This window comes from Bombus flavifrons, chromosome 11, assembly GCF_040668555.2.
Source record: "Bombus flavifrons isolate JBK064 chromosome 11, iyBomFlav1_principal, whole genome shotgun sequence".
NCBI classification, from domain to species: Eukaryota; Metazoa; Arthropoda; class Insecta; order Hymenoptera; family Apidae; genus Bombus; species Bombus flavifrons.
In genome coordinates this window covers 4,281,025-4,305,478 of record NC_138452.1, presented here as the reverse complement: position 1 = coordinate 4,305,478, position 24,454 = coordinate 4,281,025, and the positions used below count along the sequence as shown (strand labels likewise).

Below are 24,454 nucleotides of genomic sequence, written 5' to 3'. Positions count from 1 at the left end.
AGAAGTTGAAGTCACCGAGTAACTTCGTTGCTTCCTAATTGCGTGAGCCAATTATTATTCGAGAACTTCTCTAGGAAACACGATTTCGAAATCCTGAAACATTATTTACTCTGCCTGGGAAAACTCTTGGAAAATTTACCAAAAATCTTCTATTATATTTCTAACCAGATTCCATTCTTTAATTTCCATATTGACCAATTGAAATCGTTCCGAATTCCAATTTACAAATCGTTTCAACATGATTTTCACTTTGCTGACAAATAGTAATCGTAGCTTTCTGGAAAAAGCGCCCGTAAGACGAAATAATAAATTGAATAAATTGATTTACAAGTTTTACATAAGGAATTATGCAAATTATGATGAAACATGGTGTTTTCTTTTTGCTACAGCAAGAAGGTGGTCCAAGTGGACCAACGGGGATCCAGCAGTGCGCCGGTTGCGGCGGTCAAATAGTCGAAAGATGGCTGTTGCTGGCGATGGATCGGTATTGGCACAACGGTTGCCTCAAGTGCTCGTACTGTGGTGCGGCACTGGCGGAAATCGGCCACTCGTGCTACACCAGGAGCGGCATGATCCTCTGCAAAAGCGACTACAGAAGGTAAGGGTCGTACTCAGTTCTCTTGAAAGTAGCCCAGCTAACCATTCAACTACCTAATGGTACGAGTATCGTTGCGAATTTGTGAAACGAACTACAAAATTCGTACGATCGCGAAATTCGTTTCCCAACAACACCAATATTTTTACATTTTCATGTATGAAAGAGACAAATTGAAAAATATCAATCACATATAATAACAATTTTCGCGTGTAGAAATTACACTAGTGAGGTGGTTATAACGTGTATGCGTATTTGATAAAGTAACGAGTTAAAATAAGTATAAGTGCAGAGATAGTGTATGCCGGTTTTAATCGTCGCTCGTTCAATGCTACTAAACCAATCGAAGAATGGATAATAATACTAATGTTCATACATTTATATCAACGGATCGTTACTACAAAGGGTTAACCTTTTTGTGTAACTCTGACTGAAGATCATAGGAAACAGCAATAACAATTTTCTATTTTTTATGCAATGTAATTTTTTAAGCAATGTTCAAAGTTCTTTTGCTTCTAGACTTTGTAACCCAAAACAACGTTAGTATTCAAAGACACAATAATATGGGTCTCTCCCAGATTTGAATTTTCCGTTTTAACTTGAACTTTTTCTACGCTCATGTGCCGCTACACTAGGAAAGATATGCTATTATTCGATACTTTTTTGAATCGTTTTCGTCGTTAAAATTCTTCAGTTTCTATGTCACTAGCAACAGCAGCAGTAGTAAACTGCGAATGTTTATGTAAATTTGTATTTCTATGAGAAGTTATTAGTAGAGAATTAAGTAATAATTAATTGTTAGAGAAGTGAAACTCACATGGAGATGATAACGAGCAATTTTGAGTATCCTATATACTTTTTGCGTATTATGCGAATCCAGAGTATTTGAATTTCCCATAAATGCATGAACGTCCGCAACCTAATGTTCGTTAAAATTCTTCCAACTTGATTATACAAACTTGAATCGAGCGTTATCGTCAAGTGTTATAAATCTTTCCCCGTTTACTCTAATTTCTACAGAAGACATTTATTCAAGTACAAATTACGTTTTAGCGGTGCTATTATCAATTGTTGGAAACGCTGGCGTTACTTAGGGGGATGACCCGATTGCTCGCCTGAAACGTCCCAACTCGCAGCCGTTGATTGATCGCGAAACAGGATTACACGGCACGAACGTCGCGTTTAGAGCTTCATTAAATCGCAGACACGCAATTGCTCGACCGATTAATTCCGTGGCCGCGTATTCGTATCAGCCTGTTCGATTATTAAACGTGTCTGCACTAGCGGATAAGTAATACGATGAAGATGATAAAACTTTTAAGCACCAGAAGAAAAAGAGGCGTGGATTACACGAGCGAAGTTGCATTGGCTCGCAACTGACATAGGAATTAACGATAATTGATACGCAACGTTTTCATGCTGATAAACGCTTACTACGGCTGAATTAATCGCACCACTTCCGGTGCATCGATGATCACCAACCGAACAGACTCGTTGGCGCCAAGTATCGAACAATCAACATTCCGCTGGCGCAAAATAGCTGCAATCTACGAAGCTGTCACTTCGCTGTGACACTTAGCCGTTGATTATACGCCGCTTCCTTCGTCCCTCTTTTCGAATACTGTCTTTGTAACAACGTGATGTTTTGCCCCGGTTCGCGACTCTCTCTGATCATACCTTTTATCATCGATTTCTCGAATAGATGGTTTATCATCGAGTGAACAGAGGTTCTTCATTTTTAGTTCGTTAAGTTTAAACGAAGGGAAAGTGGGAAACTTTGATTTGTGATACGGAGGCTATGGTAGGTTAAGCAAAAATTATGTGACAAAATTATTTTAACGATCTTAATGATGTATCGATATAACGTTGAAAACTTTACTATTTTCAAAGTTGTTTGTTCCGCTATAATGTGATACCGGTCATAAAATTACTGATATTTAGACTTGTATTATTGGCGAAGGTTCAGGATTCCAAACAATCTCGTCGATATGTCAAATCGACTCTGATTCTCGATAGATTGAAAAATTACCGAGATGGTCTACGTCGCGTTTGAAAACGGTTAATCGACGGAGACCGTTCCAAATTTAGAAGATTCGAGGTCAAAGCGCAATTTAATGAGAAACAGACGCAGAAGTTAGTTGGCATCACCTTAAAATAGATCGGCACAATCTGGCCGGGGCAGCCGGTGTGTACAGAATCCAATGAGTCTGTCCGTATTCTCTTTTTTCCTTTGTCGACCTATTAATTCGCCGCGAAACGATGCTTCTTTTCATCTCTGATTAAACCTGGAAAATATATGATACAGTCTTCGAACGAGCGAGCGTGATGAAATAGATACTGAAACGTAATTTGTTCTCGTTATTGATCACAGCATATATATAATCTGATAAATTTATGGTTGATTCTCATTAAGTAGATTGGATGGATAAATTAATATTTCGAAAGTTGTATTACCTGCCTTTTTTTCTTTCGATTATTTTTTTCTTGAGAGTTACGTAATTGTTGGAGAATTGACAAATTAGATAAACATGAAAGAGAGTGACACGTAGTCGAAACGAATTGGCCAGCGTTCCGGGGATGGAACGAATTAATTAAACGGTCGACAATGAAGGAAAATATTCAGCCCCGTGGCAGTTCGAAGTAAAACGGGTCGGCTGGTCGTTATGAAATTTTATACTTCGTTTAATTAATTCCTTTATTACGATCTTCGACGGGGACTGGTTTCGTGTAGCGAAGGCTTTAAGGAACATTTGAAATTTTTACTTTGAAAGGATCGTAAAAATATCACAGATCATAATCACAAGAATATTAATACATGTAATTATACACAAGATCTAGTCCAAAATTAAAAATTTAATGATTAATACCTTCGTTGGTACAGGCGTTTCATTCCTCTAATTAATTTATTTCATCATTCGTAAATAATATTACAGACACATAACTGTTATTTTATTTTTTTACATTCTTGGCAAAATGGCTTAAAAAACAAGATAAAAGTAGATTGAAGAAAATGTTATTAAATGGAGACATTTCTAACGAAACATATATAATTCTACACATGAATAGCCGCATTTTTAGTGATGAACGCGAAAGGAGAACAGGTGAAAATTGAAAATTTTGTTTTTTCCTTAAGTCGCATTAATTATAAAATTCCTTTAAACATTTATATTGGCGACTGCGGTAAACGTAGTCCCTTCTCATCCGTCATTCATACAATCCTGTGTATAAATATATGAAAAATCTATTAATCGATCAAAGGAGGAAACATTGAAAGGGTTACCTTAGATTCCTCGTAAAAATAGAAAATTTCGTTTTCTATTGAATTATTGTGATTATAAGATTCCGCTGGACATTTGTATTCGTGGCCGTGTTAGTCGTGGTTCTTCCTTGTCGAACCGATCGCGAGAGACTCGTCCGCAGCAGCACACGTACGCCCTAATCTGTTAGCACAGTCCAACGATTTAGTCTAGCGTAGTATCAATATTTGATTACGAGGCGTCTCCGTCCCGCATGCCGGAATTGGAGACGGATTCGTCCATCCAGATGTCCAGTGGCGCGCGCGGTTCCTTCGTATTTCCGGAAGTCGGACGTCGTCCTAGAAATCGATCTCGCTGGAAACACAATGCGAGTAAAACTTGGCGTTAATTACGATCGCGTGTTTTCCTCGCTGATCTGTTTCGCAGGAAACTCATTTAGGATGTATATTGCAACTTGAAAGCTGTATATTTTGTTAGTGAAATTAAAAAAAAAGAAAAGGGAATAGAAACAAAATATAGAAAATGTATTATCATTGCGGATGGAGTTACACGAAGTAAGTTTGACTCTGTAAAGATCGAAGTTCCCGAGGAAGAGTTCGAGGCGACGGAAAAATTGAATCGAAAGAGGCAAATTTTGGAAAAGATGGTACGCCAGTGTCCTTGGATCGATCGTTCGAACTTGGAAGATGGAAGTGAAACTCCGAGAGAATAAGAGATATTTAAAATACATAAAACAAGATTCAACGTCATATTTCATCGCGGGAGTTCGACAGAACGAAAAGTGGTTCAATTTGCCGGCAACGATTGCCTCAATTTAATATCCTGTTCAGTTTGCTCGTTAGGTTACCCGGGAACTCGGAGCCGGCAGTATCGTTAAAGACAATCCTTTGACGGAACGACTCTCGCAAGACACAACCACGTCACGATCCTTCTTCGTGTATACCCGTATGTGTATACTTGCGAGTCAGCCACGACAATTCGGGAGGCGGCCGCCTCCTGCCCCCTCATCTGCCTGCAAAGGCGTAACTCGTCGAGAAAATTTCCCCGTGAAATTTCGAAGGAAAAACAAGCCGCTATCCGAATTGAGAGAAGTAGCACTCCGGAGCGGAGTGACGCGACAGAAGCATCGACATCAGGCTTGCGGTAGGGGTTGCTAGAAGGGGGAGCCAGCCGAGAAAAAAGCGCGACGGACGGTGGGAGAGAGACGGTCGAATTGCACATCCGTAGATAGAAGGCGGCAGAGACAGCTGGTGTAAGAGGGAGAAAGAGAGGGATACCCGGAACAGAGGGAGAACCAGCGATCGACCGAGTGAATGGGGAGTAAAGGAGAAAGAGAAGGTTGATCCAGAGAGAAAGTGAGACAGGATAAGCGTGGGGAAGAAAAGAGAGACAGAGCGGAGAGATAGGCGAGGGTAGGAGGTAGTGGTTCGTTTCTTTTGGATTCAAGGAATGTTTCAATCAGTTTGATTGAAGGGCTGAGCCACGGCAAGAGGGTAAACTCGATTTACAGCCGTGCACGAGGGGTATGGGGAGAAAGGGGAGAAGAGGGAGCGAAAGAGAGAGAGAGAGAGAGAAAGAGAGAGAGGAAGATGGGGGAGTTTGGGTATAGGTATGGGAACGGTTCGAGTCGGGACACACGGGGTACGAAGGGTGGGTGGCTGAGTGGGTGGTAGTTTCGGGAGGAAAGAGGGAGGGTGGTAGGGTGGCGGGTGCCACAATCACCGAGATGCGTCCAATCACCCCCAGCCTCCAACGCCATCGGGTTTCGGGTGCACGGACGAGGACTGAAGGGATTGAAGGTGTACGGAGGGTGAAGGGGCATGGGTTGCGGAGTGAAGAGAGCGGCCAATCATCGCTCGGCTTTCCGCTGGAGCGACGTCGTCGTGGTGCTGGTTTGGCCTAGATGTGCAATCAGACCGCTTCAGAGCACCTCGCTCTCTCTCTCTCTTTCTCCACTTCTCCTCATCCTCCCGACCACCCCCTCCGCCTCACTCTCTCTGTGTCCCGCTCTCTGTTCACCGTTTTCTCTGATTCTCCTCGCTCCGTCTTTCTGGCCGAATACCAAATTCCAGCAATTTGGGTAGGTGGGTACTTTGTTGAATCAACATGATTGGGCTTGACGGAGCCCGGCGACAGGGTGCTTCGTCTGCCGTCGTGCCGCGATTCCGACCGGCTGCTTGCCGGGAGAGGACATCGCCGATGCGATCCCGCCATTTCGCTTCCTAACCCTTTCGCGGTCCCGGGGACCGGTTTGTAGCTTGTAATTCCATTAAGAGTAGACGCGGTCGAGTGGCGTGCGGCTCTTCGCCCCGTTGTCACTTTGAGGGGCTGGAATGAAAAGAAAAAAGAAAGAATAGCCGAACGGGTTCGGCCAGATCGGAGTACACTCGGGACTGTTCTCCTCGCGGCGGTTTCCGCGTCGACACGCGATCAATGACGCGTTAGAAATCGATCTAATGCACACGATACACGAGACATCCTACTCTTCGATGAAAGATTTCATCGTATCACCGTTGGTTATACATCGACGTACGAGTTTACCGGCAAAGGATCGTTGATCGCGCGATCAACGCAGCATCCCGGGTGCAAAGAGCAGCGAGATACGCGCGAACGATCGTTCCTCGGACGGTGGAACGTATTTACAAAGTGGTGAGAGCGTAATAGAGGCTGGCACGCGAACGACGTGGCGGGACGAGTTTTCCGCATGACAGGAATCGCGATCGACGTGGTAATGGCACCTTATCGCGCTGGTCGTGCGACAACACACGATCTGATGACGCGGCGCGCGCGGAGGAGGGTCACGGATAAGAGAGGGCAAAGGATTGGAGAAAAAAGTCCGCTGAAGTGGAGGAGAAAAAGTTTAAGAAGAGGGAAGGGAAGAAAAACAAGCGGCAAGAAACACGCTGCGAGAGGAGAAACACGCTGGTCGTGTCGCATGTATAGTGTATAGGAAGTGCGGGTTTGGTATGCAGGCAAAGTAAGAAGAAGAGTATTTCAGCGTTCAGACCGATGCGGGCTCGAGTGGTAGAGAACACGCGGACACGTACAAGCGGCCTGGTTAGTCGTTGGCTGCTGCCAACTATCGGGGTGTTGGTTTCGTGGTAGTGGTAGTAGTGGTGGTAGGTCGCTGAAGAAGTTTGAGGGTGGTGGTAGCAACGATAAGGGGTTCATTAGAGACAGTTTATTACTGCCTTTGAAGTCTCTCGCGTGTTGCCGTTAAGTCGCTCGATATCTCGTAATATCTCGCTCTAATCTCGCGAGGAGAAGTTAATTGCTACCTCCACCTCTGCCACCTTCTCACCTCCGACCTACCCATATTCGCTTCCCCGCCGGCTCGATCCTTGCGGAACCTCCCCTAACCCTCTTACTCTGTCTCTTCTACATCCAAGTCACCCTACCATTCCTCTTTCTATTCGTTCTTTGCACCGCGTACGACGCTCATACGTGTTGCCTTTACAACTAAACGTTTAATTCGGGCCACCATCGAGACGATATTTTCATCCTTATTCCCCTACCGGTTCCACGTCTTCCGCTCTTACCCCCGCGAGCCCCTTTTCACACCTTTCACCTCGAAAGTTTCCTGTCCATGGTCAGCGACGTGTCCTGACCGCCGCAGTTCGTAATGCTCCTCGTGACTCGCCCGCGACCGGTGACTTCTAATTATTCCAATTCTCGGCCCACTGCTTCACGCTCGGCTTGCGTGGGATGTTCCTCGACCCTGGTTCGCCGAGAAACCGTTGCACAATGGGATCTGCTTAATACCGAGATAGTGGGATAATTAGTAGTTGCAGGTTGGTAGGTTTGACAGGTGGACGGAGGATTTTGGTTTTTAATTGTCAGACATTGAACCCCGGTCATTTTGACCGGACGCTGGTGCCCGAGTTGGTTTTCTTCGTCTACTTTTTTATATTTGCGCTCTGCTAACATTGACTATAATTCTGAGCGAAGTTTTGGAAGTCTTTTAACGAAATTTTTACAGAATATTCTTCGTACTATGTACCTATATTTAAATAAGCCAGCAACAATCGATTTTTCCAATTATTAAAGATATTTCCGTTTTTAACTGTACTTGGATCCAGTTCTTATTCTTGGCATAGAATATACTAACGTTACAATAAGATTTCGTAGGATTTTATTTTATCAAAAATAGTATCGGTTTAAAATGTAGAATGTACGAAGATTTTTATGAATAATTATATATGTGTATTCTGAACCATTTTGATTAGTCTTCGACATTATTAGAGTAGTCCGATTTCTGAGGATTAATAAGAGAAATTGTAACTTGTTATCGTATGATTACTATATAGTGATTCGACTAAAAGCAGATCTTTAACATAGAATATAATACGATCTCCGACTGTGCCTCGTAAACGTATCTCGTAAGTGTTCATATCTCGTATAATTTGCTTTTTTTCTCTTTTTGGTTACGAGATTTTCGAGATGGGGGGCAAAAAGCGATCGTAAATTTCCTGTCCGATGCTTGGTAGGAAGTAACACGAGCGCTCGGCTCGAACGTGTCGTAATTAATTGTACGTTCTTTCGACTGCTAATCCCTGGAAACGGCTGTCTTAATGAAGGTAATATTTCACCGCTTAGCAAATAACAACGTCCGTTCTCCAGCGAGCGTATTGCTGTAATGACAGTCGATGCTCTAACACGACATTACCCTACATAATAATCACAGTAATATCTCCGTATCTAATCTAAAAAACAAGTTTCTATATAAAACAATCTCTTTAACACCTTGACGGACACGCGATTTTTAATCCATATACTTTGTCCTTGGAACCGCACTAGATTGGAATATAGTACATCGTCACGTTTAATTTTTACGAAATATTATATTGTATTTGAGTACTTTTTCTTTCATAATGTTATCCAAGTTATTTGCATCGTTGAAAATGTTTCAAGTTAGCAAATGTGTTATTTTAATTGTTGTAAAAAAATCTAGTAACACGACGATCAACGTGTTAAACGTTGTATAAATTTTCGATAACTCCAACAAAGGAATATTCGATCTCATTTCAAAAAAATCACAACTTGTAATGTCAGAGAGGCCTTTCAAATGGCTCAGCGTGTATCGAATATCTTCGATATTTATTATCGTCCTAGTGGAAGCGCCTCAATTTTTCATTTGACAGCTTTTATAGTAAACCGTAGGTGGCAAAGTAACGCAAACACGACAAAACGGGGCCCGTGATTATAGCCTGTAACGGCAAGATAATGTTCGATCGGGACTTTATGGACGCAAAAGGTCCACCCGTGATTTTATTACCGATGAAACGGCGCATTTCGATATTAACTACTAACGCGGTCCCTCGATCGGGGATGGAATTTCTGTCGGCAATTTAGTCGAAATTCCGGACATCTGGCTAATAATGGTCGATAACAAACACGACATTATTGGGCCACCTTTGACGGCGTTAAGCTTTGTGTTCCCGTATTTCGACCGCGAACCGCGACGGCATATTAAGCGGCTCGACGCCGACCCTCTCCCTGCGAATACGAAATTCAGCTCAACTTCGTTTTGGGCCATACCGAATTTCTCATTTTTTTCTTTTTTTTTTTGTAACGTATGATAGTCTTTAATGCGTAGAATATAAAAATACTAGTTTCTATGTATAACGTTTGTACGTAGTTTTTATGTGTAAAGTTCATTGAACAGTTTGCTTGGACGCCTCATAGATTTTAATTGGGTAAAGCTATTATGATACCGCTCTCTGTCAGCGTCTAATATTTTGCAGAACGCCAATTAGCTGATAGCCATCAGACAGCAACTTATTCCTTAATAATATTAATCAAGTCAATTAGAAGCTACATTAATCAGTCTCATAAATTGAAAACAAGCGATGTTGTGATGATAAATATTGTTTTTTAAATTTACGATATAACACAACGAAAATAACGATTTTCAAAGTGCCACAAAATCTGCCACTAAAAGACTTAGGTACGTAGGCATATCTTTGGACCAAGTAGGCTGTTGCTCTTTTTAATTGTTATATCAGAGTACGTTCTTTTAACTATTAAATAATATCAAGATCAGAAAGTGGAAGAAACTGTATTTATATGCTTCGTCTGTAACCTTCAGTATGTCACAAAAGCGTCACAAATTCGTGATATCTGGAAACGAAGTTGAGCCAGAAAATCTGCAAACGCGCCTACAACAGTTCTCTATTACTTTCGCCTGGATATGAATTCTTTCTCAATGATTTCTTCATGGGCTAATTGAAACGTTCCGCGATAGACGGGGCTAATTGACGCGCACGTATCCCGCGGCACTTGCCAATTGCATAAGCAGTTTCCGTGGCTAACGTGTAGGTTGAGCAATAGGCGCGCGATGCGATCGGTAACGTTTCAGAAAACACGAGGAGGCGAGAGATCGTCGTGCGATGTACCGTATGAGAATCGACGTTGAGGAAATCGCGAAGTAAACCGGTGAAGGAAAGATAACGAGGCGAGCGTCGCGCGGCTAATTGCCTCTCCTCGTTCTCGTTGCTTCGTTTGCCTGTCGAGCACCCAACGATTCGTCCTATCGAGGTCGTGAAACAGCCTCTCGACTTTCGTAAAGGAGTGTGATTTGAATGGTGTGCTCTTTTCTAGAGCACTGAATTGAGAATGATCTGTTTCGATAATGTGACTATTACAAGCTTAGCTATTATTGGCTAATACGAAATGCAGTTATAAGATGTTTTTGATAATTATAGCGAATTATTGTTTTCATGATGATAATTAATGATTGATATGAGGTGGATAGGACGTGGTCGGTGCCAAAGAAACACTCAGAGATGTTTAACACGTTGACTGCACGCGTGTTTTCACTGAAATCTTCGTCAGGCCACGCGTGCCGCAGTACCAAGCGTTCTCTGCTAGGTACTCCCATCGATATTTTAGTAATGCGAGTAAATAATCTTTTTAATAAACCTTTTTTGTATTATTTTTATAACAATTCAATAGTTTTATTGTTTCCTCTAGAGAGTAGTTAATTTGCAAATAGTCAAATAAGCGCCACCCGAATACGGGTGACGCGGCCCTACCGGAAACTTTGCTGTCATCTGAATACGGGTGTCGTGGCAGTTAACGTGTTAAACAGTATATTTACTAGCAATTCTCGCTTTCGACACTTTACGTAGAACTCGCGATTACAACTGACGATTCGCACTTCTCCGTTACAACTCGACTGATAGACGATGAGTTAAGATAACGATTAAGCAGAGTGCGCGATGTAAGTTAAGATGATGACTGCTCAAGGAACTGTAATTTCTGTGACGATGATGCTGCGGAGGAAAACTATGATGAGTGCGTTTAAGGGTACGAGATAATCGGATTCGTTAAGGAAAGTTTTCTTTAAGAAAGTGAGGGCAATGGACGTCGCTGTTAATTGGTTAATCTATCAGGTTGGTGGGTGAGGAAGGATGCTAACCGCCCTCGAGAGTAAATTGCTAGCGGGAAGCATCATACGTGAGAAAAACCAGATTTCCCGTATCTTTCCGGAGTAGATAATAAATTAAGAAATGCTAAAACTAAAAAATACTTGTTCAATTTGGAGGACCTTAACTAGAGAAATCCTAAGATTTATTGCGAGTCCTTAAGCTATTGTAGTTGAAGGTATGTAACGAAAATGTTCAGACATCTGGCAGTCATCTTGTCCGAGGGATAGAGTCTGCTTTGTGTAGCAAGCCACGGGACAGAAACCGTTGAAAAGTTTGTTGTCGAATGCCGCTACAGATATATATCAATTACACATGGAGATTGGTATTAATTAGACTTTAAAATGATACATAATTGCAAAGCGTTGTTCCATTGGCGAATCAGATTCTCTCTCACTTGCAACCAATATACTTCATAATGACAGAACAAAAGCTTACAAGAAAATCATAATATGCTGTATACTACTCTACGAAATAAATCCAAGTTTAAATTCTTCGATGGCCTACCGTGTGTTCATTGTCCAGAAATGGCAGGTACCTGACCCAAACGAAGAAGGAAAGTACATTTTCACGCAAGAGGAAAAGTTGCGCGCCATCGCTGGCTGCAGGTTTTTCGTGTTTCCTTCGCCAGCAATTAACCGACCATGCATACGTAGGTACGCGGGAATATGAGTATCGACGTTATCGAGTAGCCACGTCAAAGGAAAGGCCGAGCAGCAGTAGCGCCGGGACAAATACGTTTCGAGGTATGGGGATCGCCGCGGCATTTATTATTCAGCTGCTGAAAAGGGTTCGCCCAGGCGCGTGTGTGCAGTTCGATCGTGGGTAAACGTCCCTGGGACCGTAATGTGGGCTTTACTTTAACGATTAGATTTTTCGCGAACATGCAAGAGCATCGGCCTGTGCACACTCGTTGCCATCGCCGCCGCCGCCGCCGCCACCGCCGCCGTCGTCGTCGTCGTTGTCGTCGTCGTCGTCGTCGTCGACAGGACGGCTCACTCGGAATTGATTCGGGGAATAATCAATGCGGGACTAACGTCGTTCACGTGTACGCGCTCGAATAAAGCGCCACGACGAGACTTGTGTTTGCTTCCTTCCGCGTCGGGAGCTGCTCCCTATTCGCGAATCTTTTTCATTGATCGAATCTCGTTGAAGGGTGGAAGGGGGATAGTGGAGTAAGAGTTGGTGGATCAGAATTTTTTTAATTTGAATTAATTGTTAGTTAGAATTGATTAAAGTGATTAAAACTTAATTCAGGTGTAATACGTTGTTGTTCAAACATCGAGTGATTTTTAGAAGGGGATGATGAACGAGAGTACCTGTAATTGGTGGATCTTAATTTCCTCTGTCTTTGATCGACTGTTAGAAAGAATAGGGTTGATCCGTGTGGTTTAAGTCGAGTTCCGGTATAAGCCAAACATTGTGTTGAAATAAATGTGCTTGTTTAAGATAAATAAATAACTTACTCGTGATAAAAGATACAAATGGCACGTCGTTATATTTTAGTAGCGGCAAACGCATTATACCTCAATTAGTATCGTTATAATAACAAATATTCTTCGCAATAATGTGAATATGTAAATACAGATATCTAATCCCAATTTGTATTTGATATTTGACACGATAAATGCTATTAATACAGAATATAAACTACAATGATGTACTCTAAAATGAATCGTCCAACTTAATTTCGATTACTATTAGTTCGATGGATTATTATTGGGAGCGATGCAAATTGAGAATTTTTATTTTCCAATTAATTTTCAATAAATTAATATTCATGCGCATCGTTTCTCATAAAAATAAAAAATAGCTGTTATTTTATACATAATATCTGACAATGAATGCTCGCTAATTACTTCGTACAGATTTGTGTATAAATTATTTATCGAACGACTAGAACTGGTACCTTTTAAATTAGTTCCCTGTAACTTTTATTTTTCCAATCAATAACCAACGCACCTATATCGGATATGTGAAAGACTCTAGAATTTGAAATATAAACTTTCTAACAAATTTCCATCGGTGTAAGCAATTTTCATCGATATCGGTGTCTAGAGATAACTGATTTCTCTGCAAAGGGGTAGGTTTCCTTTGCTCGAAACGTTCGTTGCCATTGTTTCATGTGGGCGGGACAGGTGCGTGAATTGTCATAGAGCAACAGCTATTGAATATTTAATGAACATCGATGGCATCGTTTTGTCAACACGCGATCCTGAACGTGGCGAGTATCGATCGCGCAGGCAAACATTTCATTCGGCCGCGGATACCAGTTGTCGGTCCTGTGGTGCACGATCAACCGGAAGAATAGGTCCTCTCCTTTTAACCTTTCTTCTCACAGATCGAGCGAACGTGCTTGCCTGAATAAATTTGAATATTAAGCTTAATCTCAAGTTAAATCTCTGAACAATAGAAATCTCAAGCTGAGTATCCCTTGATGAAGGCCAAAAGAATATTTGAAGATTATCCGAAAAGTGAGCGTCCTTCGAAACTTTAAAACTCAAAGTTGAAGTTCGTTTAGGCTATTCTGTGATAGCGAAGTCAATTGAGGCATTAGAAAAGCAAATTAATTATGCTTCTTTGAAAATATCTTAATCTGAATTAGAGAACACACGATTAGTAGGTATAATACGCATGTAGCACGCATTCTGCATATTTTTACTTCTTTAAATTTCCTATAATTATGTTAATACCCACAGTCTGTCAATGATTTAGTATTTCAGAAATCAACCGATTAACCTGTATAAAGTTAATCAATTTATCTATGATGTTTTGATGGATTGACAAATTTGTACCGTTTAAACGATTAAACTATGTATATCATCGAATTCTCTCATAATGGGAAATCAAAAGATTCCATTGTGAAAGGAAGAACTTAAAAAGGATTTCTGTCTGTCGCGAAAGTTACACTGTGTATAGAGAAGAGGTCACAAAACTAGCAACGTCTTATTACAGTATCCACAGCATGCACTACGAAAATCTCAATCAGCACTACTATTTCAAGTTTCGTGGACCACGTTTGAACAACGACCATAAACTCTCTGTAACCTCCGTAAAAACCGCTCAGAACATCCAAATTTACATCCAGAAATCTAAACTCGGCTGTACATTATATGTGGGTCTTGTGATTAGAGTAAGCGTAGAGCAAAGTAAAGCAAATCTTAACAGAATGATCGCCGAACATCGTATTCCAGGAACCAAAGATGAAACGACTAAACGTATAAAGTGTAGTCAGCCACAGCGATTACTGAAATATTAAGAACGCACAGCCACGAGTCTATTATTAACCTCAAAGGGAGCCTGTCAACGCGAACCTCGCATAAATGTCCGTGTAATACGTTGCTAGTGACAAACGCGACGCTTTGTCGCAGGAAACTCGCGAAACGCGGAATCGTCTACGTTCAAAGGGAGAATCGTTGGCCATGGCTGTTCTTGTTACCTCGATAAATCGGTCGAATTACGATTTAGGCTAGATGCAAATAGAATTCAATAGAAATCTCAAATAAGGATATACAAACCATATCTAGCATATTTCAGGAAAGAATGGTTTTTATGTTACACTATGTTTGATAAGCTGTGACGAATGTGATTCTTATGCGCAACGTTATATTGCCTTCTGACGAAATATTTGCAACCCGTGTGTACTAAGACGACCAACAGGAATTGCAGAATCATATTTTACTGTTAATTGAACTTTGACCAAAATGTGCTATAGATCCTTATTCGATATTTCCATTGACATAAGCTACCATAACTTACCATTTCATAAACCTTAAGAAATTTTTCGGTTAATGCGAAATGTTCGTATCACGAATGAAATATATGTCGATGTAGATATTGTAATATCTACATATTTTACGCGAGTGGTAAAAACGGATTATTCCTATTTACGAAACATGCTCGTCACTGTGACTGTTCTATTTAGCGCGTAATAATAATAGCATAACCGTAGAGTATAAATACAACATCAGATGTTCGCCCCATTCTCTCTCAAACCAATCCATCGAAATAATGAGTGCATAAGAGATTTATATCAATGAGCTACAATTATCTCTTTCAAAACGGAATTCGATTTTTACTTTGGAAGAAAAATTCTTTTTTCTTAATTACAAGCAATGGAAAGATATTTTTTAGATGATTTTACAAAGAAGACGTAATGCGCTACAATTTGATATCACTTTTACCAGAAACAAATAGTTAATTGATAACATATGTATAGAACATGGAGGGTGAAATGATTAGACAAATCTCAATTAATAGTAATAACGGAGTTATCTCATTGTGAAAAGTACGAGAGCACTGTAGGCCAGTTAAAAGCGAGAAGTTCAGTACGGGCTGGCTATCGGAGAAGGCATCTGAAACGAAACCGAATTTATGCATCGGTGCCTCAGAAGAATATCTACTCGGACAAAAATATTCCCCGAGTCACGAAATAACAGAGGTGAGTTCGAGAACCGGTTTCAGGAAAGAAAACGATACGCACCGCGTTAAAGGGGTTAATACGATCGTCTGAAAAAGTTGGAATTGGCAAGGATCACAGTGGATATCTCATATTGGTGACTCGGTTGGTTTCTTTCGATAAAAATGAAGAAAAATGAAATGTAAGTCGTTCAACATATCGAGCTCGAGATACCGAATCGAGGATCTAACCTGAATTCTGTTCTAAGTTGAGTGGCTATAGTGCGCGTAGTGATCGAATTCAATGCTCCGCTATCTCGAGTTCCAGCCAAACAGTTAGAAAATTCTAATTAAACTGATTGGCAAAGTTTTAACAAGGTATCACCGTGATGAAAGTACGAAGCTTTTAGGCTGCAGATAGATACGTCAAACCGACTGAACCGACTGATAATCTGCCCATTTATATACTGTAACAACGTATTTTTTTTTTAAATTGTTACCGACTCACAAACTAAAGCTTTATCTACTTAATGGTAATGATGTATATTGATATGCTCTAATAATGCAGATTTTACACGAGTTCCTTCAATTCTTTAGAGTATTTAATTTTTTTTAATTAAACTATCCCAATTAAGGTTTTTTCCTATTTATCTCCCCTCTTCATCGACATACGAGGCCCAACGTTGTATTATTGAAAAAGAATAAAGAACAGGATCCTTTGAAATCAGCGAAATCAGCGAACATCGTAAATTATATAATAGTTTTCATGAATTTCTGTTACTATCTAACTTGGCAGAATTGATCATTTCACGTAGTTAATTATACCTTTACCAGTTCCATAAAATGCACTATGTATTGACTGGCAGATGCCGTTACCAACTTTCCAAACAATCTAATGCTATACATAAAATTATTTTTGAAAAATCGCAACCTTTCGCAAAAAGATTCGATGTGTTATATTCACAGCTTACGCAGTAATAGAATCGCAATGTAAATTGCACGAGGAAGTCGTCGTTAAAATATTAATCGCGAATCGAGAGATGGGAAAAAAGTAAAAAATAAACGAGTGGGGTAGCGCACGAACAATCGGTTTTCCGATCGTTCAACGAGCATCCGTGTTTTCTAATATTCCTTCGCCTCGTAACAGGCTTTCGATGTGATTGCCTGTTGCCCACTCTCCCTTGCAACGACGTCGAATGATGGATCGACGAAGGTTAATTAGTTACCGGGCGTTGCGCCGAACATCCGCCGCAGTTTCCTGCATGCGATTAATTAGATTTTCGCGATTTTCAAGGTGCGATCGCGCGGAACGACCGCTAGAGACGTACCAAGTCTCCAAACCTCCAAGTCTAATGAAGAATAATAAATTCTTCTTAAGAAAATAGCCAAGCATCCGGCGAATATAATTAAAGTTGAAACAAGGGATTAAGTTCAATTCTTTAGCTTGCTTTCATTATCTTAGTTATCTTTTACTAACAAATTTGTTAAAAGATTCTCAACCTAATAATCTATTGAAAGTCTGCAAACGATCGTTATTCAAGATAATACGATTTTAAACTGATTTCTAAACTTTTTTGTTTTTAATTATTCTACGAAACTCAAAACGATGTCTAGTCCGCAATGGATACATTGTTGGAGGGAAAGTTTTCAACAATTAACACATGCACTTTAAAGGTATTACATTTGAAGATAATTCATCCCTGTGTTAACACGTTAAAAGAACATAAAAAATGCAAAAGAAGAATTTCATGAAAGAAGAATATAAAATTAAAAAAGTAATATTTAACCATTATTTCCTGGAATCTATTTTGTTGCCAACGTTATGTGTTTAGTGAATAATTTTTTCTATGCAGCCAAATAGTTTTCCGTTTTTTCTGAAAATCTCATTCGAGTTATATCACTTTTAAAATACATGTGCAAATTATTCAATCAATTTGTCAGAAAAATTATCCAATCATCGAGGAAATTTCAGAATACTATAGGATATAGCAAACACCGTTATTACCCACAATTACTCAACGATCGTGTAGGAAGACATTGTTTGTGTGCGTGCAGCAGACGTTCAAGCGAACCCTTCTAGTAAACCTTCCAGGTCATACGAGGCGCTGTCCAAATATCATTACCCGGCTCGATGGCGAATCAAACGCGATATTTGAGTCGTTCGCAGGCTGAATATTCCCGGAACGGGTCACCAATGGCTTTCACGTTTGCACAGATACGCGGTAACAAACGTCTAGGTCCAGGTTACACGTTGAAACCGATTGACACTGGCTCTTCTCTTTGATCGCTCGTCCATCTTTACCGACTTTCTTTAAACCGTGTTTGTGTCGCGTTTCATTCATTCTGATACCATCATGTCAAGAAACAAAACGTTTTGTGGAACGAACAATCTGCGACTTTGGTTCGGTGAAAACACGATTTTAATTCATTCTTGTATCCAGTCGATACAAGAGGAATTTATCTTAACAGGTTCAAATTTCGCGCCTATATTTGTTTCCTGATGCATCGATATACTATTGGTTCGTGCGAAACTTTTCCTCAACAGAGATTTCCAGTTAGGCTGTCGGCTTAAAGGGTAGAATAAGAAAGGGTGGGAGAAGGAAGAGAATAAGAAGGAGAAAATAGAGGCGCGCGCGTGCCGCAAATAAGCGTCGATAAATCCGAGACGTAATACAAGCTAGTCGGCCGCGGGGCAACTTAATCCAGGGCCAAATTAAATCGTGGCCCCGACAAATCTGTGCTTTCCGAGTGATTTGTGGCTCCGTTTGATGCCGCCCCCATATCGGAAATAGCTCGAACCGTCCATGCCCCCAGTCATGGTGCAGCTCACGAATCAACGCTGTTGGAATTTCTCCCTTGTGTTTCCTTTTGCCTCTCGACTTACCTTTCGTCCTTGCCTTTTTGCAGAATACGGTGGTCCTCACAAACTTGCATCTGATAATCGTAGTTGAATTTTGATAATCGCATCTTTCTTTTGTTTTTTTACGACGATTTTAAACATTTTATATTTTTTCTTGAACTTAAAGGTCGATTACTTTGCCGTTTTATTTCGTCTTAGATTACTATTTACCTACGTAAATGTTTAACTGAAATGTTTAATTCCTGACATTTGATATTTTGAAAATGTTGTATACAAATCGATGTTTTTCTTCGCGAGTCTTTAAATATTCTTTCGTTAAATTACTTCGTTTCCTACTCTAACTCAAAAAAGTTAAGGTTCGATTAGTACGGTCTGTTGCTGTATTTCGTCTTAAATCAAACCCCAAACCCTTGTTTCGTCTTTCAGAATGCGAAATTTAAAATTGGAAAGTTTCTAATCCTAAATTTTATACACGAAGTTTAGAGTTGTAGAAGTTGGACAAGCGATTATTATTATTATATTATGTAATCGATCCATCAACGAACCGCCGTGCATAATCACTTTTGAAAGTAATCAATTAAGCTATCAAGTAATTTACGAAGCGATATCGGAAGTGAAAGAAGTGAATGTAACGTGAGGCGACGGTTGTGGAATTTTCATGGTTCTTCAAGGGGACCCCTAACGTTTCCGCGGTTAGGCCGCTGGATCCGCGTCGCGTACGCGGATCGATAACCCTTAATGGCGGACAAATTGTAAACGTTGACAGGAAGATGGAACGGTGGCCGTTTCGCGGCAAACTGAACTTCGCTAATTGCCACGGATAATCGAAGTTAACGGTCCCGGTGAGCGATTTTAACGGTTGCGACGCTCCGAAGGGATTCTTCGCGGTGAGATCATCGCGAGCTCGCGCTCCAGGAAACCGCCATACCTCGTTCAAGTGGTATTCCACGTGCCACGCGCGTTTCAGGAAGAAATTGTTTCGAGATAACTCTGAATATTTCTCTTTCAAATTGATGTTTTTTTTCTTTGCAAATTCTGAAATGTGTTTTATTCACTGCGGAATATTTTTTGCCCGCTGATGTTAGAAAAAAATCGAATTTGAGTATTTTTATTACAGTTTGGAATTCCACATTGTTTTGGAAAATTCTACATGTTATACTATTACTGTTATTGGTTACATATTTTCCTCGGAAAAATATAAATATTACCGGAGAAACTTTTTTCATCACGGTCTGGAAAATGTTGTAAAGAATTCCATAGAGCATTTTATTATTCGTAAACTATTTGTTTGAAATGTTAATGCAAATGGAACATTGTAAGATAGAATAGCGAGCATAAAATTTGATACTGCCCCTGAATATTGTTCGCAACGATCCACTACATATTTTGGTAATTAAAAGGCAGTAAAAGCGGGTTTACGCGTTTGTCCTTGTATTTGAATTATGGTCGTTTTTATGTTCGCTCAACTTGTAACAGTTTATCTTTATAGCTCGGCGTAAACATTCTTTTTTATCCATTTATTACATCCTTTTTTTCGTACAAAGGATTTAATTTAACATATCGTAAACGCCAATAATTTTAACCTAACATCAACGTTTAATTACTTTGCCCGATTAAAATCGTTTCAAGCCTCGGCGGATTAATTTCATTTAGTAATTTAGAATGTTACTCTATTATCACTTTCTCAATTTATGTGTTCATAAAAATATGAATTTACCTGAATAGGTACGCCCAGCCCAATAATTAGTAAATGAGGTGACTAAAGAATTAAATATTTTAAATTGAATTAAATATTTTAAATTGAATTAAATATCAGCAGGTGTCCTGATACTTATGGCCTGTATCATCACGTATGCATAATGTGCATATGTATAAGAGAGATAGGAGGATGTTGCTAACGATCGAGAACGTCAACGTCACTGGTTCAACCACTCTCGTTTTCAACGACGTCGGCCTTCGTTCTCTTTATTTCGACGAACCGTTCGAAAAAGGAAAAAATATATTTGCGGTGTTCCTTTTCCCGGGATCCGACGGGAAGAATTAAAATTCATGGGCGTGCAGTGGTGTGGTGGTCGGTAACAACCCCCGGAGTTGGGAAAAAGAAGAGAAGGGATCGGGTTGCTAGCAGGGGCTGAGGTAAAACGGCTCGCTCTGGGCAAGCTCTCTCCGACTCCCGTTTCTTTGCAATAGTCGTACTTCTTCTCTCTCTCTCTCTCTCTCTCTCTCTCTCTCTCTCGCAGCGATCGAGTTTATGTAGGTATATGTACGAGTAACCCGCGTTTTCTATCCAACATTTGCGACTCACACGACACGTGGAAAATAAATCGTCGAATCTCTTAAGATGTTCTTTAATTTGAAAAGAAAAGAAGAGGAGGAGAAAGAAGAGAAAAAGAACAAAGAGGAGGCGCGAAGTTAAACGGGCGGTTAAAATGTTTTACCGCTTGCCAGATTTATCGCGATTAAGCTGTCGTAAAATTTCGCCAACAGATTTAGTGTTTTAATAATCACTGCTTTATGACCATGTACCTCGTTGCTTGGCTGGAGAGATTTAATTAAGTATCCTCTTTTTATTGATGAATTTCTGCCTCTTTTTTCTCCCTGCTCTTCTCATTCTTTACGATTCCTGTCATATGTATGCAGGCTTCATATTTTAAAAACGGGGCGTCTTCTGGGCACCACGGTTTAGTTTCTAGAATTTCAAACGGTTCGCAGAGTTGGTCGTGTCGGGGTGATTCAATTAAAAACGATTCGGGACTCGCCGGAAGGAAAGTCTGAATTTTTCTTTCCACCGGACGATCGTGTAGCCAGAATGTACATAGTCGGGAACACCTCAAAGCTCGCCTCCAGGGTAAACCACCCCCGTGGCGGACACTTTGGTTTCGTTTGCTTGTAAAAATAGTGACGATTCGGGGGAAAACTCGAATTAGCGCTCACCCACCCTTAATCCACGCCACGATATGCCTGCCTCCTGCTGTTCCTATATGTTTCCTTTTTCCCATTTGCCTCAGTTCGGACCCTTTTTGGCTGTTTCGTTAACGCGGACCCCCGGCCCTTGTGCAAATTCATGTTGATTTTTCTTTAGATACGCCGAATGAAACGACACAGGTCGTTATCCGTCGATTCCGCGAATTTCCATTTTCTCCTCGAGTGTCCGCCGGGTTTGATGCTGCCTGATGTTTCTCGTTGTTTTGGCAGACGCCATTTGAAGTGGTTGCAAAGGGCTTCTGTTTAAATAGCAAGAGAGAAAACGAGCTCGTTTTCTTTTTTTTTTTTTAATAAGCTTCTTTTTGATGAGAACATGGGTTTAATTTAATTTCGATTAGAATCTTTAAGCTTAAGTATAATATCTTTTGTAGTATATGCTAATACGTATACAATTGGAAACAAAAATAAGCACACAGGTTGTGGAATTAGGTATCAGAGAAGTTTAGACAATCGGACTAGTACTGATGTTAACTTTACAGTTATGTTTGCTTTATTATATATCCTTATAGCAGGTAGATTGTTCAGTAAATAATTGAACTTCCTCTGCTATCTATCCACATTTTCAAAATTCTCCATGCTGGAATTTCAGAACTTTCTATTTAATTGTTTAGAACCACAACCAGCCACGGATAGTGTGATATCGTGGATACGGAATAATCAAGTTTCAAATTACACGATGTACCAATCTTTAAAATTCCCTTCTTTAAAATTCTCCGTAGAGAGGCAGTTAAAACACCTGCGGGGGCGGCCGCCTGTCAGCGCTGCTGTTCGAGCACGACTATAATAATAATCGTATTTTGCGGCTACGGGCCGCATAGCAAATAGCACCGCGATGTGAATTTCTCCGGCGACGGGGGTGTGGTTCGACGTTCGGTTCGAAACAGAGTGCACGCGCGCGCGCGCGCCCGCTAGTTCGTGTGACATTGTGCGCGCGCCACGGGGTACAGAACACATTGCTTGAAGGCTGAAACGTTGGTTAAGAGGGACGGAAGAGGCAGATGCGATGGAAAGAGACGAACACGGAGGAACGTTGTGGAGGAAGAAAAGGGAAACAGAGGAGGAAGGTCGGCGGAAGGATGAAGCGAAGGGTGGGCTGGCGAACAGGTCAGGGTTCGGTCGAACTACGTTCGGGGACGGTTCTACCGTGTACTCAACCTAATAACCGCGATCAGCCGTCGCTTATGTGTACCTAATATATCAAATTATGGTGGCGTGCCTCGAATGACAAACCGCCCGGCGCTAGACATAGAAAGAGGGTGCGTGTCTAAACTTCTGGACTCTGCTTATGATGCTAGATGAGGCGCATTGAAATATAACTTGCTTTTTCTCGAGTGTCGTTCTTTACCTTTGACTGGTAAGGTGAAATGGAAATAAAAGCCCATTTATAAATATTAGGATATTTACTGAAAATGAGGCGAACCTCAAATATTATTAATAGGCTGCGGATGTTTAAGCAAATTCATATTTTTATTAATATGTTAAAAGTAGAATATAAATAGAGATTCGTTTCATCACTTAAACAGTCCATTTTACTTTGAATCTTTGTATATTTTTCATAATATATTTGTTCTATATATTTTTGCATTTTAGAGATTATCTTAAATGGTAATTACAAAATTTGTGCGCTTACAAGAATATTTCGGTTATTTGAAAGTCTTCTCCTCTAATTGTTAATGAAGTTATTGTCCTGATTGTACCATCTGTGACACGAATACCTTGGATCATCTATTTAAAAACTGACGTAGAGTTTTGTACCAAAATTTCTTTGTACTTTCTTGTTGGATTTTAATTATCGCGATATTCTCGATCAGCCAGCGTGCACGTTCGTCGAATCATAATCAACTGTGAAGTTTCGGCAGACAGCGATTAATTAATCGCTACGATTGACGATCGTCTGAGCGTTCGTTTCCAGCTTCCTTACGGGGTCAGAGAATTTCGATTAAAAACAAACACGAGCGCGGGAACGCGCATGAATTATGTAAGAAATTGACGAGTCACGAAGGGAGGTTGGATTAATTGGCAAATACTTCGGACCACTTTCGTCCACTCACTAACGAGTACCGTCGTTTCGAATGTCTTCACCCCTTTTTATAGCGTCTTCGTGTTCTTGCCTTGTAATTACGAATCATTTCGTGCATACAGCGACGGAAAAATGCAAAACAAGCAGAATCGAATCGTCACTTTTTAACACTGTACGTCGATCTTGGTTGTCTCGTCGAATCACTCAAGAGTCGTTCTAAATATGGTACGATCAGTAAGAAAGAGGGACGCTCTGAATTCTGGACCAGCGCTGACTCTTTGCTAAGTTTGCGCGGCTCCACAACGCAATTTAAAACCTGGCTGGAGAGCTGCGCGCATAATTGGCTGCCGCAATGTCGCCTGTTTTCCCTTTCGCGGTGGAGAATACGCGGGAATTGAATTTCGCGCGAGCCGCTGCGTACCGACGTGTACAAATAGCGCGCCATGTGGAATCTGGATGTCCAACTTTCATCCGTTTAAAAGATTCCTAATTAATTAGTCGGACTTCAAAGATCTAAGAAATTTTACTCTTACTATAATCGATAACAGTTAATTCGCACTCTATGGACTAGAATGATGCTATATAATATTTTCAGGACCGTCCCGCGCAAATTTGACTAATATGATTAGCGAAATTTTACTATTAACAAGTTATAAATCATCGATAGGTATTAATAAATAATTTCATGTAACAGTAACAAGATTGGTATTAAAACAAATGAAATTCTACGAGTAAATTTCGTAAATTACAAGTTACCTGATTACTCGATCAAAAATTATAAAATCACAAAGGATAAGTTTATAATCTACAATTTATAACTTAGCAACGTGTCAATAGATTTTGTAGCGACTGTTCGTGATATAGCGATATCGTTTCAAAATCGGACGATTCGAGTGTCCAGCAACTTGTATC

At 40.5% G+C, this 24,454-nt stretch overlaps 1 protein-coding gene across 1 annotated transcript in view; it reads left to right on the top strand.

The window, feature by feature from the left end:
• The window catches only part of LOC138185019 (uncharacterized), an 82,052-nt gene that overhangs the window by 8,382 nt on the left and 49,216 nt on the right, over positions 1-24,454 (top strand). Inside the window, exon 2 of the mRNA XM_069123605.1 lies at positions 390-598. Within this exon, the coding sequence (XP_068979706.1) occupies positions 390-598 (209 nt within the window). The remainder of the gene's footprint in view (positions 1-389; positions 599-24,454) is intronic.